General features: G+C 48.1%; 2 protein-coding genes across 5 annotated transcripts in view; one reads left to right on the forward strand and one right to left on the reverse strand.

The window, feature by feature from the left end:
* Window positions 1-22500, forward strand: part of PlexA (plexin A) — a 418994-nt gene that overhangs the window by 231929 nt on the left and 164565 nt on the right. The window lies entirely within an intron of this gene.
* On the reverse strand, window positions 8630-9175 carry LOC138362816 (KH domain-containing protein 3-like). The gene has a single exon (XM_069321384.1). The coding sequence runs from the start codon at window positions 9173-9175 to the stop codon at window positions 8630-8632; it is 546 nt and encodes a 181-aa protein (XP_069177485.1).

Here is a 22500-nt window from a genome sequence, read left to right on the forward strand (position 1 = left end):
CCCCCCCCCCCCCCGGCCCCCAGAGTTATCAATTCCATTAAAACCTTAGCCAGGTAACTCTCTGCCAGACCTTGCCCCTTCCCCCTCCCCCCGATCCCAACACCTGCCGTCAATGCGTAACATACGCCATCTGCGTCAAGCACGTCGTCCTGACGCCGGCTGCGTCATCACCCACGTCGCTGAGTCACCTTTTAAAACTGAATCAGTTCTTGATATCTGTATATTTATTTCCACAGAGTGGGCGGGGCAGGTGTGGAGTGTCACAGTCACAGGTGTGTGTTGTGTAGCACGGTGGGTGTATCGGAAAAAACGACACCATTTACTAACATTTAATACAACAGGTAGATAATATTGTTGGTGTTGTGTAATAAACCATTTAACCCACAGAAAACGGGGCACACTGTTATTTTCCTCCCGTAGAAAACGAGATATCATTGCCACAAGTCGCCACTGAACTTAATAACACGTCTCGCTGGGGTAAATCTAGCTCCGATAATTCTCCCTTAGACAACTGTGTTATGGGCAGTAAAGTGCTCCTGTTATCAACACAACTTTGTCTACTATCAAGAAAGGTGTCTTTACCCGATCCCTAGAATATCTAGCTTATTATTGGCCTTTAATATTTAGGTTTAGAATGCCGGTTAGCACACGAGCGAGGCACGAAAACAAGATAAACATTCAGTGGACTTTATCTCATAACTATATTTCCCTCTGATATAACTGTTATATTAGGATTCCTGCTGTTATTCTGAGTGTCTTTTGACAGGTGTAACAGAAGAGAAAGAAGAATTCAAACTAATTACCTAGTACTCCTACCTACTCTTACCTAGTACTCCTACCTACTCTTACCTAGTTACCTTGTACTCCTACCTACTCTTACCTTGTACTCCTACCTACTCTTACCTAGTACTCCTACCTACTCTTACCTAGTACTCCTACCTACTCTTACCTAGTTACCTTGTACTCCTACCTACTCTTACCTTGTACTCCTACCTACTCTTACCTAGTTACCTAGTACTCCTACCTACTCTTACCTAGTTACCTAGTACTCCTACCTACTCTTACCTTGTACTCCTACCTACTCTTACCTAGTACTCCTACCTACTCTTACCTAGTTACCTTGTACTCCTACCTACTCTTACCTAGTTACCTAGTTGAGGCCAGCCTCGTACACAAAGTGTACAGACTGACGTGTTCATACTGGTGGTCTGTGATATAATAACACTACATACAAGGCCTCCCCATTTTAGTTAATATATTTAGTCTAATATTATAGTGAATGTCTATTAATCAATAATTTATATCGATGACTACATCAATAAACCATAAACACTCCAGAATGTGTAAGGAAAGCGAGTTGTGAGAATTTTAAATCATACAGTCCACTATAAACACCAAACAGTTTGACAACGAAAAATATAAATTAACGTAAAATATAAACTACTATATAAATTAATATCAATTAAATAAATATAGAACTCAAGTCAATTCCCCCCCCCCTCCCACAGGGTGAGTGAAAAATCAAGACGAGTGTGAAAGGAAAAAAAATAATAATTACGTGAGGAGACAGGAATATTGCATCACGTTGCCTCACTCATCACTCTGGTGACGCAACTCCTTGAAGACATCAGTGACGCAACGGACTAAGGCTGGTTATCTAACGACGCAAGTAAAAACAGGTGGTGCGTCACCTGCACCCCCCCCCCTGCCCTAAACGGTACACACACACACACACACACACACACACACACACACACACACACACACACACACACACACAGTGGGGAAGTCAGTGGTCAGTGGGGAATTGAAGGACCTGAGGGAAACTATATGTAAGCTGCAGATAGAACTAAGTGCAGCACAAGAGGAGATAAAAAGCCTAAAAACAGGCCCTCCTCAGACTCTGGCCCAGGGGACCAACCCCCAGGTGCCAGGAGATGTAGCTATGGCAGGGACCCCTACAATTGGCCCAACCTTTGCTGAAATGCTCAAGAGCCCAGGAGCAATGTCCACAGTCAAGGATGTTGTAATGAAAGCAGTAACCTCACAGGAGGCAGCTAGATGCACAAGCCAGCTAATGGAAAGGAAAAGAGCTGTAGTAGTGGTAGGTGTGAAGGAACAAGAGGGCTCCACAAGGGAGGAAACGAGGACTAAAGACAAAGCTGCAGTGGCAGGGATATTAAAGGAGATAGGAATGGAAGGGGCTGAACGAGACATAGAACAGTTTTTCCGGATTGGCCAGTACAACAGAGACAAAAAAAGATTGATCAAGGTAGTATTCAAGAGCGAGGACATCAAAGAGGACATTCTAGTAAGGAAGAACAAACTGAGGCATGCAAGGAACTACAAAGAGGTATATGTTCAGAGGGACATGACCAGAGACGAGATAGTAAGGGCAGCAGATGCAAGGAAAAGGCGCAAGGAGAGGGAAGAGAGCCAGGGAACCTCAGCCTCCAACCCAGCAATCCCAGAGGGGAGTGGGGAACCCCAATCCAGCAACCCAGGAACCCCAGGGGGGAATGCAACACCCCAGTCCACCACCCAATAGGGCCCTCTCTACCCCCCAGCACAAACCCTTCCTTGCCCCTGCATAATGCCCATCATGAAACCCAAATCCTCCCCCTCCCCTTACCCCAAGAAGCCCCTGCTTTCCCAACCCCTGGTCTTCTCCCTGCCCCAAGCAGGCCTGAGCAAGACCAAAGCCCTCTATCCCCCACTCCACCTCCCTCCAAACCCCTGTCAACTACACCGCAGGAGGGCGTGCCCTCTCCCCAAGCAATCCCTGCTCCCTCACCCCCAGGACTTCTTCCTGACCCAAGCAGGCCTGAGGAAGACCTAAGCCCTCCACCCCCCACCCCACCTCCCCCTGAACCCCTGGCAACTACCTCACAGGAGGAGGAGCCTACCCAAGTAGCAAGGACCATAGAACAACCTCCTACACTTGTAGGGAGTGTGGGTGAAATTGGATATAAGAAAGTGAGCTTCAAGGTAATGTACTCAAACATTGATGGGATTACCAATAAAGCAAGTGAACTGGCAGAAAGGGTGCAAGAAGAAAACCCTGATGTAATAGGACTAACAGAAACAAAATTGTCAGGAGTCATAACAGATGCTGTGTTTCCAAAGGACTACTATATAGTAAGGAAAGAGAGGGAAGGGAGAGGAGGTGGAGGAGTGGCCCTGCTGATAAGGAAGGACTGGAGTTTTGATGAGATGGAAATTACGGGCTGTGACGGATTCAGAGATTACATAACAGGAACTATAACAATGGGTGGACCTAAGATAATAGTGACAGTCATTTACAACCCTCCCCTAAATGACAGAAGACCTAGACAGGAGTTTGATAGGAACAACATGGCAACTATTAATTTAATAGAGAGAGCAGCTTCAGTTGCCTGCAGGAATGGCTCAAGACTCTTAATCATGGGTGATTTCAACCATGGAAAGATAGACTGGGAGAATGGGGACCCACATGGTGGTGCAGATACGTGGCGAGCTAAACTCTTGGAAGTGGCAACAAGGAATTTTCTGAGCCAGCATGTCAAGGAACCCACAAGAATGAGAGGCAATGATGAACCAGCTAGACTCGACTTAATATTCACCCTAAATGAGTCAGAAATAAGGGAAGTCAAAGTTGAAGCCCCCATAGGAATGAGTGACCACAGTGTACTGACCTTTGAGTACTTGGTGGAGGTAGGGATAACCTATCCAAGGATGGGAGTGGAGGGGAAAAGACTGAATTACCGAAGAGGAAAATATGACGAGATGAGGAACTTCCTAATGGGAATACCATGGGAAACAGAACTTAGAGACAAGAATGTGCAGGTCATGATGGATATTGTCACCCAAAAGTGCCAGGAAGCTGCAGACAGGTTTATCCCCGTCCAAAAGGAGAAAAACGAAAAACAACAGAAAAACCCATGGTTCAACCAGGAATGTAAGGTAGCGAAACAACTGAGTAAAAGAACATGGAGAAACTACAGAAATAACAGAACACCAGAGAGCAGGGAGAGGTACCAGAGGGCCAGAAATGAGTACATCAGAGTGAGGAGGGAAGCAGAGAGACAGTTTGAAAATGACATCGCGAGTAAAGCCAAGACCCAACCAAAGCTGCTCCACAGCCATATCAGGAGGAAAACAGCAGTGAAGGAACAAGTGATGAAGCTGCGGAAAGGGGAGAACAGATACACAGAGAATGACAAGGAGGTGTGTGAAGAACTCAACAAGAGATTCCAGGAGGTCTTCACAATAGAACAAGGAGAAGCCCCTGCACTAAATGAGGAGGCGGCAACCTTGGAAACCTTGGAGGAATTTGACCTCACCAGTGATGAGGTCAAAAGGTGTCTGCTGGAGCTAGATGTGACAAAGGCTGTTGGGCCTGATAGAATCTCACCATGGATACTAAAGGAAGGTGCAGAAGCACTAAGTGTGCCACTCTCTATGGTGTATAACAGGTCACTGGAAACAGGAGACTTACCAGAAAGTTGGAAGACAGCTAACGTGGTCCCAATATACAAAAAGGGTGACAGGCAAGAGGCACTGAATTACAGGCCAGTTTCCTTAACTTGTATACCATGCAAGGTGCTGGAGAAGATCGTGAGGAAAAGGCTCGTAGAGCATCTGGAGGGAAATAACTTTGTAACGCACCACCAACATGGGTTCAGAGATGGTAAATCGTGCCTCACAGGGTTAATAGAATTTTATGACCAGGCAACGAAAATTAGGCAGGAAAGAGAAGGGTGGGCCGACTGCATTTTCCTGGATTGCCAAAAAGCCTTCGACACAGTACCCCATAAAAGGCTGTTAAAAAAGTTGGAGCAACAGGCAGGAGTAAAAGGGAAGGTGCTCCAGTGGATAAGGGAGTACTTAAGCAACAGGAAACAGCGAGTAACGGTGAGGGGGAAGACATCAGAGTGGCGAGATGTCACCAGCGGAGTCCCACAGGGCTCAGTACTTGGACCCATCCTGTTTCTAATATATGTGAACGATCTTCCAGAGGGTATAGACTCATTCCTCTCGATGTTTGCTGATGATGCAAAAATTATGAGAAGAATCAAGACGGATGAAGATAGACAGAGACTACAGGATGACCTGGATAAACTGGAGGAATGGTCTAGAAAATGGCTGCTGAAGTTCAACTCTGGAAAGTGTAAGGTGATGAAATTAGGCGAAGGGAGCAGGAGGCTGAACACAAGGTATCATCTGGGAGGGGAAATCCTGCAAGAATCAAATAGAGAGAAGGATCTGGGGGTTGATATCACACCGAACCTGTCCCCAGAGGCCCACATCAAAAGAATATCATCAGCGGCATATGCTAGACTGGCCAACATAAGAACTGCCTTCAGAAACTTGTGTAAGGAATCTTTCAGAACCCTGTATACCACTTATGTAAGACCAATCCTGGAGTATGCAGCTCCAGCCTGGAGTCCATACCTAGTTAAACACAAGACAAAGTTAGAGAAGATTCAGCGGTATGCCACCAGGCTCGTCCCGGAACTGAGAGGATTGAGCTACGAGGAAAGGCTAAAGGAGCTGAACCTCACATCCCTGGAAAACAGAAGAGTAAGGGGAGACATGATAACCACCTACAAAATTCTCAGGGGAATTGACAGGGTGGACAAAGACAAACTCTTCAGCACGGGTGGGACACGAACAAGGGGACACAGGTGGAAACTTAGTACCCAGATGAGCCACAGAGACGTTAGAAAGAATTTTTTCAGTGTCAGAGTAGTTAATAAATGGAATGCACTAGGAAGTGATGTGGTGGAGGCTGACTCCATACACAGTTTCAAATGTAGGTATGATAGAGCCCAGTAGGCTCAGGAATCTGTACACCAGTTGATTGACAGTTGAGAGGCGGGACCAAAGAGCCAAAGCTCAACCCCCGCAAGCACAATTAGGTGAGTACAATTAGGTGAGTACACACACACACACACACACACACACACACACACACACACGTAAGACACACACGTAAGACACACACGTAACACACACACGTAACACACACACGTAACACACACACGTAACACACACACACTTACACCCACTTATGTAAGACCAATCCTGGAGTATGCAGCTCCAGCCTGGAGTCCATACCTAGTTAAACACAAGACAAAGTTAGAGAAGATTCAGCGGTATGCCACCAGGCTCGTCCCGGAACTGAGAGGATTGAGCTACGAGGAAAGGCTAAAGGAGCTGAACCTCACATCCCTGGAAAACATTAGAGTAAGGGGAGACATGATAACCACCTACAAAATTCTCAGGGGAATTGACAGGGTGGACAAAGACAAACTCTTCAGCACGGGTGGGACACGAACAAGGGGACACAGGTGGAAACTTAGTACCCAGATGAGCCACAGAGACGTTGGAAAGAATTTTTTCAGTGTCAGAGTAGTTAATAAATGGAATGCACTAGGAAGTGATGTGGCGGAGGCTGACTCCATACACAGTTTCAAATGTAGATATGATAGAGCCCAGTAGGCTCAGGAATCTGTACACCAGTTGATTGACAGTTGAGAGGCGGGACCAAAGAGCCAAAGCTCAACCCCCGCAAGCACAATTAGGTGAGTACGTGGACTCGCCAGCCACAGCTGATTTAGGTGTAGACTAGTCAGGTGAGTTTACCGAGGCACCTGGCCGAAGGTTTACCTGGGTTCCGCGAGTCTCTCTCAGTATGACATCACAATGGCTGTCTGGTGATCAGCCAGACTGTTGATGCTGGAATAATATTGAAAAGGCATAAACCACTTTTCTATGTAATTATATATATAAATATATATATATATATATATATATATATATATATATATATATATATATATATATATATATATATATATATATATTTATATATATATATATATATATATTTATATATATTTATATATGTCGTACCTAGTAGCCAGAACGCACTTCTCAGCCTACTATTCAAGGCCCAATTTGCCTAATAAGCCAAGTTTTCATGAATTAATTGTTTTTCGACTACCTAACCTACCGAACCTAACCTAACCTAACTTTTTCGGCTACCTAACCTAACCTATAAAGATAGGTTAGGTTAGGTTAGGTTAGGTAGGGTTGGTTAGGTTCGGTCATATAACTACGGTAATTTTAACTGCAATAAAAAAAATTGACCTCATACATAATGAAATGGGGTAGCTTTATCATTTCATAAGAAAAAAATTAGAGAAAATATATTAATTCATGAAAACTTGGCTTATTAGGCAAATCGGGCCTTGAATAGTAGGCTGAGAAGTGCGTTCTGGCTACTAGGTACGACATATATATATATAATATATATATATATTTATATATATATAAAATATATATATATATATATATATATATATATTTTTTTTTTTTCGTTGAAAACGATAGAAAGTTTTAGATTTATGATTCAGGCACGAATCTTCTCGTTATTCCTTATGTTTTTCTTCACTGAAGCAGGAAGTTGATAAATTAACTCTCCAAAGTTCATTTTTACTTCTTATTTGGGTCTGACGCCTAGTGATGCGTTTCGTAAAGTTTCTCCTTACATTCTCAAAGACAAATTTTACTGTCTTAGCACCTGGTTATATCCTCTTCTGGTGAGGTGGTAAGGAGACATATGGATGAGTGACATTACATGGATAATAATAAGGTATTAAATCTATCAACATAAGAGTGTGACATGTTGGCAGCTCATGATCCTCTGGCTGCTTCCGTTCCTGTTACAGGGTCATTGAGTCCTGCTTCTGCACTGGCTCGGGGTCTTGAAGTGGGTGTAGTGTTACTGTATCACCTGGTTACCGATTGCTGGTCTAGATTTCTTGATATGCAGCGCTTCACTCATGTCTAATCTTCTATTGTCATTGTGTTTATCAATTATTTCGGTGTTGTTCATCAAAATATCCCTGGTGATGGTCTCGTTGTGTGAGGTGATTATATGTTCCTTGACACAATTACACTCTTCCCACCTCAAGACCCCGGAATCAAACAATCACCTCCTCCATTATCACTGTCCATCACCCCCCACAACCACCATCACCCCCCCCCCCACAACCACCATCACCACCACCATTTATAAACAACACTGCCCCTTCGTCTTCAAACTATTATTCCCCTCTCTTCCCTTTCTCTTTCTCTATTCCTGGATGGTGAATCAGAGGGGAGAGAGGGAAGGTTGTGGCGGTAGATGAGCCTAATTTTCCCCTCACTAGGCCTACTTCTCAGCCTCCTCCAACGTACTGGTGGAGGTGTGTAGGTGAGGGAGGTGTGTGTACGTGTTGTTGGCTCCCTGGATCAATGTCCCCACGGCCCTGTTTCCGGCCTGGCCTCCTGATTGATGGACTGGTCAACCAGACTGTTAGACACAGCTGCTCGCAGCCTGACGTATGAATCACAGCCTGGTTGATCAGGTATCAGTGTTGATCAAAGAACACAAAGAGGTTGGGGGCGGGGGCGTGTTATCATGGCCTACCAGCTGTGCGAGCGGGGGCGTGTTATCATGGCCCACCAGCTGTGGGAGCGGGGGCGTGTCATCATGGCCCACCAGCTGTGGGAGCGGGGGCGTGTTATCATGGCCCACCAGCTGTGGGAGCGGGGGCCGTGTCATCATGGCCCACCAGCTGTGGGAGCGGGGGCCGTGTCATCATGGCCCACCAGCTGTGGGAGCGGGGGCCGTGTCATCATGGCCCACCAGCTGTGGGAGCGGGGGCGTGTTATCATGGCCCACCAGCTGTGGGAGCGGGGGCGTGTTATCATGGCCCACCAGCTGTGGGAGCGGGGGCGTGTTATCATGGCCCACCAGCTGTGGGAGCGGGGGCGTGTTATCATGGCCCACCAGCTGTGGGAGCGGGGGCGTGTTATCATGGCCCACCAGCTGTGGGAGCGGGGGCGTGTTATCATGGCCCACCAGCTGTGGGAGCGGGGGCGTGTTATCATGGCCCACCAGCTGTGGGAGCGGGGGCGTGTTATCATGGCCCACCAGCTGTGGGAGCGGGGGCGTGTTATCATGGCCCACCAGCTGTGGGAGCGGGGGCGTGTCATCTTGGCCCACCAGCTGTGGGAGCGGGGGCGTGTTATCATGGCCCACCAGCTGTGGGAGCGGGGGCGTGTTATCATGGCCCACCAGCTGTGGGAGCGGGGGCGTGTCATCTTGGCCCACCAGCTGTGGGCTTGGGGGCGTGTCATTCATTACTGCACCTCCTGGTCTCATGTGGTAGTGTCTGTGTACAGGTGTGGGACCAGCCACTCTACTATTTTTCAAGTGTAAATTATAATACATTACTCCCGTCTTCGCTCTGGAGAATCCAGTTTTTAATCATATTTAAACAGTGAGGATGAGGGCCGGGTGAGGGCCGGGTGAGGGCCGGGTGAGGGGCCGGGTGAGGGGCCGGGTGAGGGGCCGGGTGAGGGGTCGGGTGAGGGCCGGGTGAGGGGCCGGGTGAGGGGCCGGGTGAGGGGTCGGGTGAGGGGTCGGGTAAGGGAAGGATCACAAGACGTGAGGGGGCGAGGTTCTAGTTACGAATGGGTGAGGGGATGGGTGAGGGGATGGGTGAGGGGATGGGTGAGGGGATGGGTGAGGGGATGGGTGAGGGGACGGGTGAGGGGACGGGTGAGGAGAGTGAGGGGTGAGGTTCTAATGAAGAATGGTTGAGTGAAGCCAGAAGTTTAGTCATTCATTATGCACCCCATACCCAGCCCCTGGTCGGTGGTGGAGAGCGTCGTTAGCCACACGACGGTCATTACTATATCCCACACTTCATATATATATATATATATATATATATATATATATATATATATATATATATATATATATATATATATATATATATATATATATATATATATATATATATATATATATATCTTGTAACCATCAAAACCCATGTATATCTTGTAACCATCAAATGCATAATAAAGCACAAAAAATATTTAAGGAAGGGGGTGGTAGGAGAAAAGCACACAGAAACTGTATTGGAGGGGATCTAAACATTCCCTCTAATGCGTTATGCGTGGTTTCCTCCGAGGCTATGGGTCCCCCTTCTTCCAGCTAGAGGTGGTACTCCCTTCCTATATATATATATATATTTATATATATATATAATATATATATATTGTAGATAATTCACTTCAAAAGCATAGTGCGAAAGGTTGCTGGGCCTCGGGGAAGGGGTGAAGTCCTGGGTCGAGTTATTACTCGTACCAGGCTTCCCGGGTCCTCCCCAAGCCTGGCTGGTTTGGATATATCGGGAAGGGTGAGGGGGGAGGAGGGTGAGGGGGGAGGAGGGTGAGGGGGGGGGAAGGGTGATTGGGAGGGGTGAGGGGGGGGGGAAGGGTGATTGGGAGGGGTGAGGAGGGAGGGAAGAGCGAGAGGGAGGGAGAGAGGACCCCTTCCATCATACCCATCATTTCCCTCTCCTGCCATATAAGACCTGTCAATTTGCTGCTGTCATTTGCAAGTCAAATATTTAATCCCCTGTCGCAGGTCACCTTAGAGGCAGACACCTCACCCTTCCTCGCTCTCTCTGGCTCCCTCTGGCTCTCTGTGAGTCCCTCTCGCTCTCTGTGGGGGTCCCTCTGGCTCTCTGTGGGGGTCCCTCTGGCTCTCTGTGGGGGTCCCTCTGGCTCTCTGTGGGGGTCCCTCTGGCTCTCTGTGGGGGTCCCTCTGGCTCTCTGTGGGGGTCCCTCTGGCTCTCTGTGGGGGGTCCCTCTGGCTCTCTGTGGGGGTCCCTCTGGCTCTCTGTGGGGGTCCCTCTGCTTGAATCTTGCTTGATTGGGTTCTGGGAGTTCTTCTACTCCCCCAAGCCCGGCCCGAGGCCAGACTTGACTAGTGAGAGTTTGGTCCACCAGGCTGTTGCTTGCAGCGGCCCTCAGGCCCACATACCCACCACAGCCCGGTTGGTCTGGTACTCCTTGCAGGAATCAATCTAGTTTCCTCTTGAAGATGTCCACGGTTGTTCCGGCAATATTTCTTATGCTTGCTGGGAGGGTGTTGAACAACCGTGGACCTCTGATGTTTATACAGTGTTCTCTGATTGTGCCTATGGCACCTCTGCTCTTTACTGGTTCTGTTCTACATTTTCTTCCATATCGTTCACTCCAGTACGTTGTTATTTTACTGTGTAGATTTGGTACTTGGCCCTCCAGTATCTTCCAGGTGTATATTATTTGGTATCTCTCTCGTCTCCTTTCTAGTAAGTACATTTGGAGGGCTTTGAGACGATCCCAATAATTTAGGTGCATTATCGCGTCTATGCGTACCGGATATGTTCTCTGTATTCCCTCTATTTCAGCAATCTCTCCTGCTCTAAAGGGGGAAGTGAGTACTGAGCAGTACTCAAGACGAGACAATACAAGTGATTTGAAGAGTACAACCATTGTGATGGGATCTCTGGACTTGAAAGTTCTCGTAATGCATCATATCATTTTTCTGGCTGACGCAATACTTGCTTGGTTATGCTCCCTAAACGTTAGGTCGTCGGACATCATTATTCCCAAATTCCTTAACATGCTGTTTTTCTACTATGGGCAGATTCTATTGTGTTTTGTACCCTGTATTATGTTTCTGATCCTCATTTTTGCCGTACCTGAGTACCTGAAATTTATCACTGTTAAACATCATGTTATTTTCTGCTGCCCAATCAAAAACTTTGTTGACATCTGCTTGTAGTTTTTCAATGTCTTCAGCAGAGGTAATTTTCATGCTGATTTTTGTATCATATGCAAAGGATGACACGAAGCTGTGACTTGTATTTTTGTCTATATCTGATATGAGAATAAGGAACAGCAGTGGTGCAAGGACTGTACCTTGAGGTACAGAGCTTTTAACTGCGCTTGGACTTTATTTTACTTGATTGACTGTTACTCTTTGTGTTCTGTTCGACAGGAAATTGAGTATCCAGCGTCCTACTTTACCAGTTATACCCATTGACCTCATTTTGTGTGCTATATCACTCCATGGTCACATTTGTTGAATGTCTTTGCAAAATCTATGTATACCACACCTGCATTCTGTTTTTCTTCTAATGTCTCAGTGATTTTGTCGTAGTGATCAAGTAGCTGTGAGAGGCACGATCTTCCCACTCTAAATCCATGTTTGCCTGGGTTGTGAAGGTCATTGGTCTCCATGAAACTAGTGACCTGACTCCTGATCACTCTCTCAAATACTTTTATTATGTGGGACGTTAATGCAACTGGTCTCGGGCTATCTGTGGGGCCCCTCGGGCTCTCTGTGGGGGTCCCTCGGGCTCTCTGTGGGGGTCCCTCGGGCTCTCTGTGGGGGTCCCTCGGGCTCTCTGTGGGGGTCCCTCGGGCTCTCTGTGGGGGGTCCCTCGGACTCTCTGTGGGGGGTCCCTCGGGCTCTCTGTGGGGGTCCCTCGGGCTCTCTGTGGGGGTCCCTCGGGCTCTCTGTGGGGTCCCTCGGGCTCTCTGTGGGGTCCCTCGGGCTCTCTGTGGGGTCCCTCGGGCTCTCTGTGGGGTCCCTCGGGCTCTCTGTGGGGTCCCTCGGGCTCTCTGTGGGGTCCCTCGGGCTCTCTGTGGGGTCCCTCGGGCTCTCTGTGGGGTCCCTCGGGCTCTCTGTGGGGTCCCTCGGGCTCTCTGTACCTGGTTGATGGGGTTCTGGGAGTTCTTCTCCTACCCAAGCCCGGCCCGAGGCCAGGCTTGACTTGTGAGAGTTTGGTCCACCAGGCTGTTGCTTGGAGCGGCCCGCAGGCCCACATACCCACCACAGCCCGGTTGGTCCGGCCAACCGGGCTAGGTAAGGTAGGGTAAAACACCACCGCCATCCCCTCACCCACCGCCATCCCCTCACCCACCGCCATCCCCTCACCCACCGCCATCCCCTCACCCACCGCCATCCCCTCACCCACCGAGGGGAACAACACCCGCCACCCTTCACCTCGCCACATTAATCCCACCATTCCACGACAAGCTTTTACAACACTTCCCAATCTCCCGCCTCTCTCACCCCCGTGCTCCCGCCTCCAGTGTCCTGCCTCAGGGTACCTGCTGCCACTCACAACAGTCAAAGTTACCTCAAGTAAACCTGACGACGCTAGAAAGGAGGGAGAAGAGGGGACATGATACAGACGTATCAAATACTTCGGGGTATGACATGGTGGAAGTAAGAGGTAATGGTTACACTGAATACCAACATATCAAGGAGGGCACGGATGGGGGGCACAGGGGATGTCCTGTCGACAAGGGGGGCATAGAACACGGATGGAAGCTGGAGACTCAGATGTGTCATAGTTTGCTTTTAGCGTAAGGGTTGTGAGTAAATGGCATGACCTACAGGAGCAGGTTGTAGAGACGCCATTCACAACCTGCGGCTAGACAAGCGCGGGGCCCAAGAGCCGGAGCTCGATCCCGCAGGCACAAATAGGTGAGCAGACATTGAGGAGAAGGGGGTCCTGGAGCTGAACCTCACACACAGGCCAGTACAACAGTATCGACGTATGGCCTGTTCCATCAGGGAGGGACGGGGGGGGGTCCACCCCTCTCTTTACAGATATCCGTCCCCTCAAGAGCCTCTCCTCTCCCCTCGTGTCATCACTACTGGGCCCCCCTCCTCCCCTCATAACCCCCCCTCATAACACCGACGTGTACCTGGGGGGTGGGGGGGGGGCGCCTGTCTCGCTTCCTCCTCCAACGAGGAAGGAGTCTGGCAGGAAAGAGGGGAGTGGCAAGAAAGGGGAGCACAACTCTTACTCCATAACTCTTGACTCCTCCCCCCCCCGCCCCTCTATCCAAACAGCCCTCAACATCTTCCTCAGTTGTCTCCCCCCCTCATCATGCCCTCGTCTCCCCTCTCCTCCTCCCCATCTTCCAACAATGGCGCTCTCTCCTCTCCTTTATTTCTTCCTCCTCTCCCCCCCTCCTCTCCCCCTCATGCCTCTTACCTCTTATTCGTCATCTTAAAATCATACCAAGAAAAGTGTCACTACCAATCTAATACCCATTAACCCCCCCCCCACCTGTTTACACCTGAGTCACACACACACACACACACACACACACACACACACACACACACACACACATACACACAGAGGGGGCCTTAATAGGGGCCTGACGGCTGAGTGAACAACGCTCGGGTTTCGTAGTCCTAGGGTCCGGGGATCGAAACCCCGGCGGAGGCGGAAACAAATGGGCAGTTTCTTTCACCTAGCAGTAAATAGGTACCTGGGAGTTAGACAGCTGTTACGAACTGCTTCCTAGGGATATGTCTGTGGGGGGAGACGTTAGAAAGAACTTTTTTAGTGTCAGATTAGTTAACAAATGGAATGCATTAGGAAGTGATGTGGTGGAGGTTGACTCCATACACAGTTTCAAGTGTAGATATGATAGAGCCCAGTAGGCTCAGGAATCTGTACATCAGTAGATTGACGGTTGAGAGGCGGGACCAAAGAGCCAGAGCTCAACCCCCGCAAACACAACTAGGTGAGTACAGGGGAGAGGAGACTTCAGAGCAGTCAGAAGCGTCGTCGCTTTATCACGTTCAGATTTCTATATATATTGTAAACATTATTGTCCCCTAAACTGTTGTCTTGCCTTACAACTCTACCCCCACACACTCACACACACACTCACACACACTCACACACACTCACACACACTCACACACTCACACACACTCACACACACTCTCACTCTCACACACCCACTCACACACACTCACACTTACACACACTCACACACACTCTCACACACACACACTCACACTCTCACACACTCACACACACACACTCACACACACTCACACACACACACACACACACACTCACACACACACACTCACACTCTCACACACTCACACACACACACTCTCACACACTCACACACACACTCACACACACACTCACACACACTCACACACACTCACACACACTCACACACACTCACACACACTCACACACACTCACACACACTCACACACACTCACACACACTCACACACACTCACACACACTCACACACACTCACACTCTCTAGTCCCCCCCCCCCTTCCTTCCCCGCTCCCTCCCATTCCCTTGGACCCCCTCCCCCGTGCTCTAAGCCTCATCCTTCACCAAGCCCCATTTCCTCTTCTCCATGTCTCCGTTACCATTCTTTATCCCATTTGCTGCTCCATTTCCTCTCTTCTCTCGTCGTCTCATTGCCATTCTTTTATACATATCCCATTTTCTCTCCACTTCACCTGTGCACACACCCTCATCGCGTTTTCTGCACCATTTTCTTAAGCTCTTATAAGAGGGTGAGAGGTAACGCTTGGGAGAGGGAAGGAAAGAAGGGAAGGGAGGTAGGGGAGGGAAGGGAAGGGAAGGGAAGGGAAGGGAAGGGAGGTAGGGGAGGGGAGGGAAGGGAGGTAGGGGAGGGGAAGGTAGCTGGGAGCCAGATAGAGCACTATAGAAGGGTTGTGTGTGGGAGAGAAGAGAGGTATATATTTGAATGACGTATGGGGAAGGGAGGTGGGGAAGGATGGTGAGAGGAGGATGGAGGAAGGATGGTGAGAGGAGGATGGAGGAAGGATGGTGAGGGAGGGAGGGAGGGGGAGGGGGTAAGCATAAAGGAGGAATCGGGGAAATAATAACCAAATCGCAAGCCTAACCTGGAATTAATAAAGGAAACTGAGAATTTAATCCTGGCAAATGCAGAGAGCAGGCCGAGCGAGCGTGCGTGCGTGCGTGTGAGAGTGACTGCACAGGACCTGCTCTGTGGCTCCTCCAGGAGTCTGTGGCTATAAATGACCGTGGTTTTAAATTTTAAATTTTGCCCCGAGGGGGCGAGTTTATTGGGCAGCGCCACTCATCCTGTGAGTGGACACACCGCCATAGTGACAGTATTGGGCAGCGCCACTCATCCTGTGAGTGGACACACCGCCATAGTGACAGTATTGGGCAGCGCCACTCATCCTGTGAGTGGACACACCGCCATAGTGACAGTATTGGGCAGCGCCACTCATCCTGTGAGTGGACACACCGCCATAGTGACAGTATTGGGCAGCGCCACTCATCCTGTGAGTGGACACACCGCCATAGTGACAGTATTGGGCAGCGCCACTCATCCTGTGAGTGGACACACCGCCATAGTGACAGTATTGGGCAGCGCCACTCATCTTGTGAGTGGACACACCGCCATAGTGACAGTATTGGGCAGCATCACTCATCCTGTGAGTGGACACACCTTTTGCTCCAGTATGTTGTTATTCTACTGGCCAAATTTGAGGCCTGGCCCTCCACAGGAGGATGTGCTAAACAGCACATCCTCCATGTATATATTTGATACCTTTCTCGTCTCCTTTCTAAAGAGTACATTTTGAGAGGTTTGAGACGGTCCCAATAGTTTGGGTGCTTTATCTCGTCTATGCGTGCCGTACATGTGCTCTGTATTCCCTCTAATTCAGAGATCTCTCCTGCTCTGAAAGGGGAAGTGAGGGGAAAGTACAAGTGATTTGAAAAGTAGCAGCTCAATGCCCCCAGATCCTCATCCAGGTACAATCCAAGTACCACAATGGGCAGCAAAACAAGGGCTATTAACTAGTTCTCACTCAACAATCCCAATCAGACACAATCCCCAGTAACGAGATGGATTGAAACCACAAAATTTAACTGAAATAAGGTTTCTAAAATCACTGTCATTCCCCTTTAATACACACTGGTGAACTTGGTCAACACAGATGTCACATCTAAACATTACTAACGTAAACATACGATGTTGTCACCTACTTTAACTCCAGAAATATATGTTGAAAAGTGGAAACAGAGTACGATGGATGGACTTGGTAATTTGCGTGCACGTACGTACGTACGTACGTACGTGTGTGTGTGTGTGTGTGTGTGTGTGTGTGTGTGTGTGTGTGTGTGTGTGTGTGTGTGTGTGTGTGTGTGTGTGTGTGTGTGTGTGTGTGTGTGTGTGTGTGTGTGTGTCCGTCCGTCGCCCCGGGTGCCGCCTCACCTGCTGCTCACCTGTGGAGAGAGAGAGGAAGAGCGTTACCATGTGAACTTGGTTAAAATATTTAAAATAAATGAGAAAATATATTAATTTATCTATGAATAGTATATTATCCACTAATAATGACAATACTCGCAATGAAAACGCGCGCGCGCACGCACGCACACGCACGCACGCACGCACACACACGCACGCACGCACGCACGCACACACACACACGTACGTACGTAAATGATCTCCCAGAGGGAATAGACTAGTTCCTCTCAATGTTTGCTGATGCTGCAAAAATTGATGAGGAGGATTAAGACAGAAGAAGATAGTAAGAGGCTACAAGATGACCTAGACAGACTGAATGAATGGTCCAACAAATGGCTACTAAAGTTCAACCCGAGTAAATGTAAGGTAATGAAACTAGGCGGTGGAAACAGGAGGGCAGAAACAAGATACCAAATGGGAGATGAAGTACTACGTGAAGCGGACAGAAATATCTAGGAGTTGATATCATGCCAAATTGTCTCCTGAAGCACACACAAAAATAATAACATCGGCGGCGTATGCAAGGCTGGCTAACATCAGAACAGCGTTCAGGAACCTGTGTAAGGAATCATTCAGAATCTTGTACACCACATATGTAAGACCAATCCTGGAGTATGCGGCCCCAGCATGGAGCCCGTACCTTGTCAAGCACAAGACGAAGCTGGAAAAAGTCCAAAGGTATGCCACTAGACTAGTCCCAGAACTAAGAGGCATGAGTTACGAGAAAAGGCTGTGGGAAATGCACCTAACGTCGCAGGAAGATAGGAGAGCTCGGGGAGACATGATCAATACCTATAAAATTCTAAGAGGAATCGACAGGGTTGATAAGATAAACTGTTTAACACTGGTGGTACGCGAACAAGGGGACACAGGTGGAAACTGAGTACCCAAATGAGCCACAGGGACGTTAGAAAGAACTTTTTCAGTGTCAGAGTAGTTAACGGATGGAATGCATTAGGCAGTGATGATGTGGAGGCTGACTCCATACACAGTTTCAAATATACATATGATAGAGTCCAGTAGGCTCAGGAATCTGTACACCAGTTGATTGACAGTTGACAGGCGGGAGCAAAGAACTAAAGTTCTACCATCGCAAGCACAACTAGGTGACTATACACACACACACACACACACACACACACACACACACACAGACACACACACTGGAAGAGTTTGAGATTACCAGCGGGGAAGTAAGGAAGTGTTTACTAGAATTGGATGTGACAAAGGCTATAGGTCCAGATGGAATCTCCCCTTGGATACTAAAGGAAGGAGCAGAAGAACTATGCCTCCCGCTCTCCATGGTGTATAACAAATCACTGGCAACAGGGGAACTGCCAGAAATTTGGAAAGCAGCTAACGTAGTCCCGATATACAAGAAAGGGGATAGACAGGAGGCACTGAATTACAGACCAGTGTCCCTAACCTGCATACCATGCAAGTTGATGGAGAAGATTGTGCGAAGAAAGCTAGTGGAACATCTGGAGCGAAAGAACTTTGTAACACAGCATCAACATGGATTCAGGGATGGCAGGTCCTGCCTCACAGGGTTACTTGAATTCTACGACCAGGCAACAAAAATAAGGCAAGAAAGAGAAGGGTGGGCAGACTGCATATTTTTGGATTGTCAGAAAGCCTTTGACACAGTGCCAAACAAGAGGTTAGTGAAAAAACTGGAGATGCAGGCTGGAGTGAAAGGGAAGGTACTCCGTTGGATACAGGAGTACCTAAGTAACAGGAGACAACGAGTCAGTGTGAGGGGTGAGGTCTCAGATTGGCGAGACGTTACGAGTGGAGTACCGCAGGGGTCAGTCCTTGGACCTATACTGTTTCTGATATATGTAAATGATCTTCCAGAGGGTATAGAATCGTTTCTCTCAATGTTTGCCGATGATGCAAAAATTATGAGGAGGATTGAAACTGAGGACGATAGTAGGAGGCTACAAGATGACCTAGACAGACTGAGTGAATGGTCCAACAAATGGCTGTTGAAGTTCAACCCGAGTAAATGCAAAGTAATGAAACTAGGTGGTGGAAATAGGAGGCCAAACACAGGATACAGAATAGGAGATGAAGTACTTAATGAAACGAACAGAGAGAAAGATCTAGGAGTTGATATCACACCAAACCTGTCTCCTGAAGCCCACATAAAAAGAATAACGTCTGCGGCATATGCGAGGCTGGCTAACATCAGAACAGCGTTCAGGAACCTGTGTAAGGAATCATTCAGAATCTTGTACACCACATATGTAAGACCAATCCTGGAGTATGCGGCCCCAGCATGGAGCCCGTACCTTGTCAAGCACAAGACGAAGCTGGAAAAAGTCCAAAGGTATGCCACTAGACTAGTCCCAGAACTAAGAGGCATGAGTTACGAGGAAAGGCTGCAGGAAATGCACCTTACGACACTGGAAGACAGAAGAGTAAGGGGAGACATGATCACAACCTACAAAATCCTCAGAGGAATCGACCGGGTAAACAAGGATAAACTATTCAACACTGGTGGGACGCGAACAAGGGGACACATGTGGAAACTGAGTACTCACATGAGCCACAGAGACGTTAGAAGGAACTTTTTTAGTGTCAGAGTAGTTAACGGATGGAATGCATTAGGCAGTGATGTGGTGGAGGCTGACTCCATACACAGTTTTAAATGTAGATATGATAGAGCCCAGTAGGCTCAGGAATCTGTACACCAGTTGATTGACAGTTGAGAGGCGGGACCAAAGAGCCAAAGCTCAACCCCCGCAAGCACAAATAGGTGAGTACAAATAGGTGAGTACACACACACACACACACACACACACACACACACACACACGGTATGTGTACCGGAAATCTGAAATGTGTACCGACCCCGAGAATCGAACCCCGGTTCACATGACTACGTATCACGCATGTTGTCCACTCAGCCACTGGCCCCCGTCCAAGGTGGTGGTGTAAGGGGGGAGTGGGGCTACCTCCCTTCCTACCTCGTAGAGGTTTCGAGGATCAACGTCCCTAAGGCCCGGTCTCTGACCAGGCCTCCTAGACTGGTCAACCAGGCTGTTTGACGCGGCTGCTCGCAGCCTGACGTATGAATCACAGCCTGGTTAATCAGGTATCCTTTGGAGGTGTTTATCCAGTTCTCTCTTGAACACTGTGAGGGGTCGGCCAGTTATGCCCCTTATGTGTAGTGGAAGCGTGTTGAACAGTCTCGGGCCTCTGATGTTGATAGTTCTCTCTCAGAGTACCAGTTGCACCTCTGCTCTTCAACGGGGGTATTCTGCACATCCTGCCATGCCTCCTGGTCTCATGTGATGTTATTTCTGTGTACAGGTTATTTTAGACAATACTGGGGCCATTGCCTAGGAGACTGGAGATGAGAGTCTCCACTCTAGAGAGCACTAGCGTCTTGAAAAGTATCATCATCGGTATAGCATCTTTAGTGTGAAAGGTTCGTGTTATCCAACCTGTCATTTTTCTTGCAGTTGTGACGGCTACTTTATTGTGTTCTTTAAAGGTAAGGTCTTCCGACATGAGTACACCCAGATCCTTTACATTGCCTTTTCGTTCTATGTTATGATTTGACTGAGTTTTGTACGTGGTTTCCGTTTTTATATTTTCATTTTTCCGTAGCGCATGAGCTGGAACTTATCTTCGTTAAACACCATATTGTTTTCTGTAGCCCATATAAACACCTGATTTACGTCTTGAAAATCCTAGTGTCATCTGCAAAGGATGATACAGTACTATAGATTTTGTCCTTGTCTGTGTCCGATATGACGTTTGAGAAAAAGTACTGGAGCAAGCACAGTACCCTGGGGGACTGAGCTCTTCACGGTTGATGGACCGAATTTTATTTTGTTGACTATTACACACTGGGTTCTGTTAGTCAGGAAATTGTAGATCCATCTGCCTATTTTTCCGGTAATTTCTTTTGAACGCATTTTATGTGCAATAACACCATGGTCACATTTGTCGAAAGCTTTTGCGAATTCTGTGTAAATTACATCAGCGTTTTGTTTGTCTTCCATGGCATCTAATGCCATATCATAGTGGTCCAGCAACTGTGACAGGCAAGAGCGCCCTGTTCTGAAACCATGTTGTCCGGGGTTATGGAGATGCTGTGATTCCATGTATTTTGTGATCTTACTACTTTGCACTCTCAAAAATTTTTATGCTGTGCGATGTTAGTGTTTTTTTATTCCATATTGAAACATTCTTTCCTATCTAAGGAGTTCTTGCAAAGTACTGGGTGAAAAAAAATCACAGCTTTTGATGCATTTACCTGTACCGAGGAGGATTCTGCACTTTCTTGGGTGATCGTACTTACATGTTCCATTTGTTCTTCCCGGTATCCCATGCTTACAGGCAGCCCGTTTATAATAACGACAGGTTTCGGGCCCTTGTTTTGTTTGTTTTCCTTTGCCAGAGACCACACTCTGCTGTGGGGCCGCCCCCGACACAGCACTCTGCTGTGGGGCCGCCCCCGACACAGCACTCTGCTGTGGGGCCGCCCCCGACACAGCACAGTGCCACGTATGCTGTTACCATAACATTGGTCGGAAGCTTTTGCGCAGTGTGAGTATATTACATCAGTGTTTTGTTTGTCTTTGCTTGGGGGTTGGGGGGGTGTTCCCCCCCCCCCCTTTTCCCCCAGACCCTGCCTTGTTATTGTTCTCTATCCTCCAGTCCTCACGTCCATCCCTCCACATCTTCTATCATCACTCTCCCTCCCTTCTCTCTACAATATTCATCACACCATCAAGTCCTTCCTCCCTCCTTACCTCAGGCCCTCGTTCTCCCTCCCTCACGTGAGAGGGAGGGCGTGGGAGGGCGGGCATGGGAGGAGCCTTGGTTCCACCAGCGGGTACCTGGCAAACTGTGTCAGGGTGTCGTCGGAGCCACACCTAAACCCACACCTGTACACACATCTACCCTTCACCCATACCTGTGCACACATCTACTCTACACCCACACCTGTACACACATCTACCCTTCACCCACTCTTGTACACAATAAACCTTCTCCATTTCACCCAGACTTATTTTCTTTTTACCTAATCAACCTTTTCACTCCCCCCCCCATTTAGCACGAGTGTGGCAGATTTGAAAGAAATTGAAAACATGCCCATGCACTCAGCCCCGGGTCCAGACTCCTGGAATTCAATATTTATAAAGAATTACAAAGTGCCAGTAGCACAGACACTCAGTATAGTGTGGAGGAAGAGCTTGGACACGGGGGAGATACCAGATGCACTTAAAGCAGAAGACACAGCCCCTCTACACAAGGGTGGTAGCAAAGCATTGGCAAAGAATTATAGACCAGTTGCACTAACGTCCCACATAATAAAAGTATTTGAGAGAGTGATCAGGAGTCAGGTCACCAGTTTCATGGAGACCAATGACCTCCACAACCCAGGCCAACATGGATTTAGAGCAGGAAGATCGTGCCTCTCACAGCTACTTGACCACTACGACAAAATCACTGACGCATTAAAAGAAAAACAGAATGCAGATGTGGTGTACACGGATTTCGCAAAGGC

Source organism: Procambarus clarkii, chromosome 1, assembly GCF_040958095.1.
Source record: "Procambarus clarkii isolate CNS0578487 chromosome 1, FALCON_Pclarkii_2.0, whole genome shotgun sequence".
Classification (NCBI taxonomy): Eukaryota; Metazoa; Arthropoda; class Malacostraca; order Decapoda; family Cambaridae; genus Procambarus; species Procambarus clarkii.

What these genes read in the sequence shown, in the direction of transcription:
- LOC138362816 (XM_069321384.1), bottom strand. Translation starts at nt 9,175, where the DNA reads ATGAATGACACGCCCCCAAGCCCACAGCTGGTGGGCCAAGATGACACG.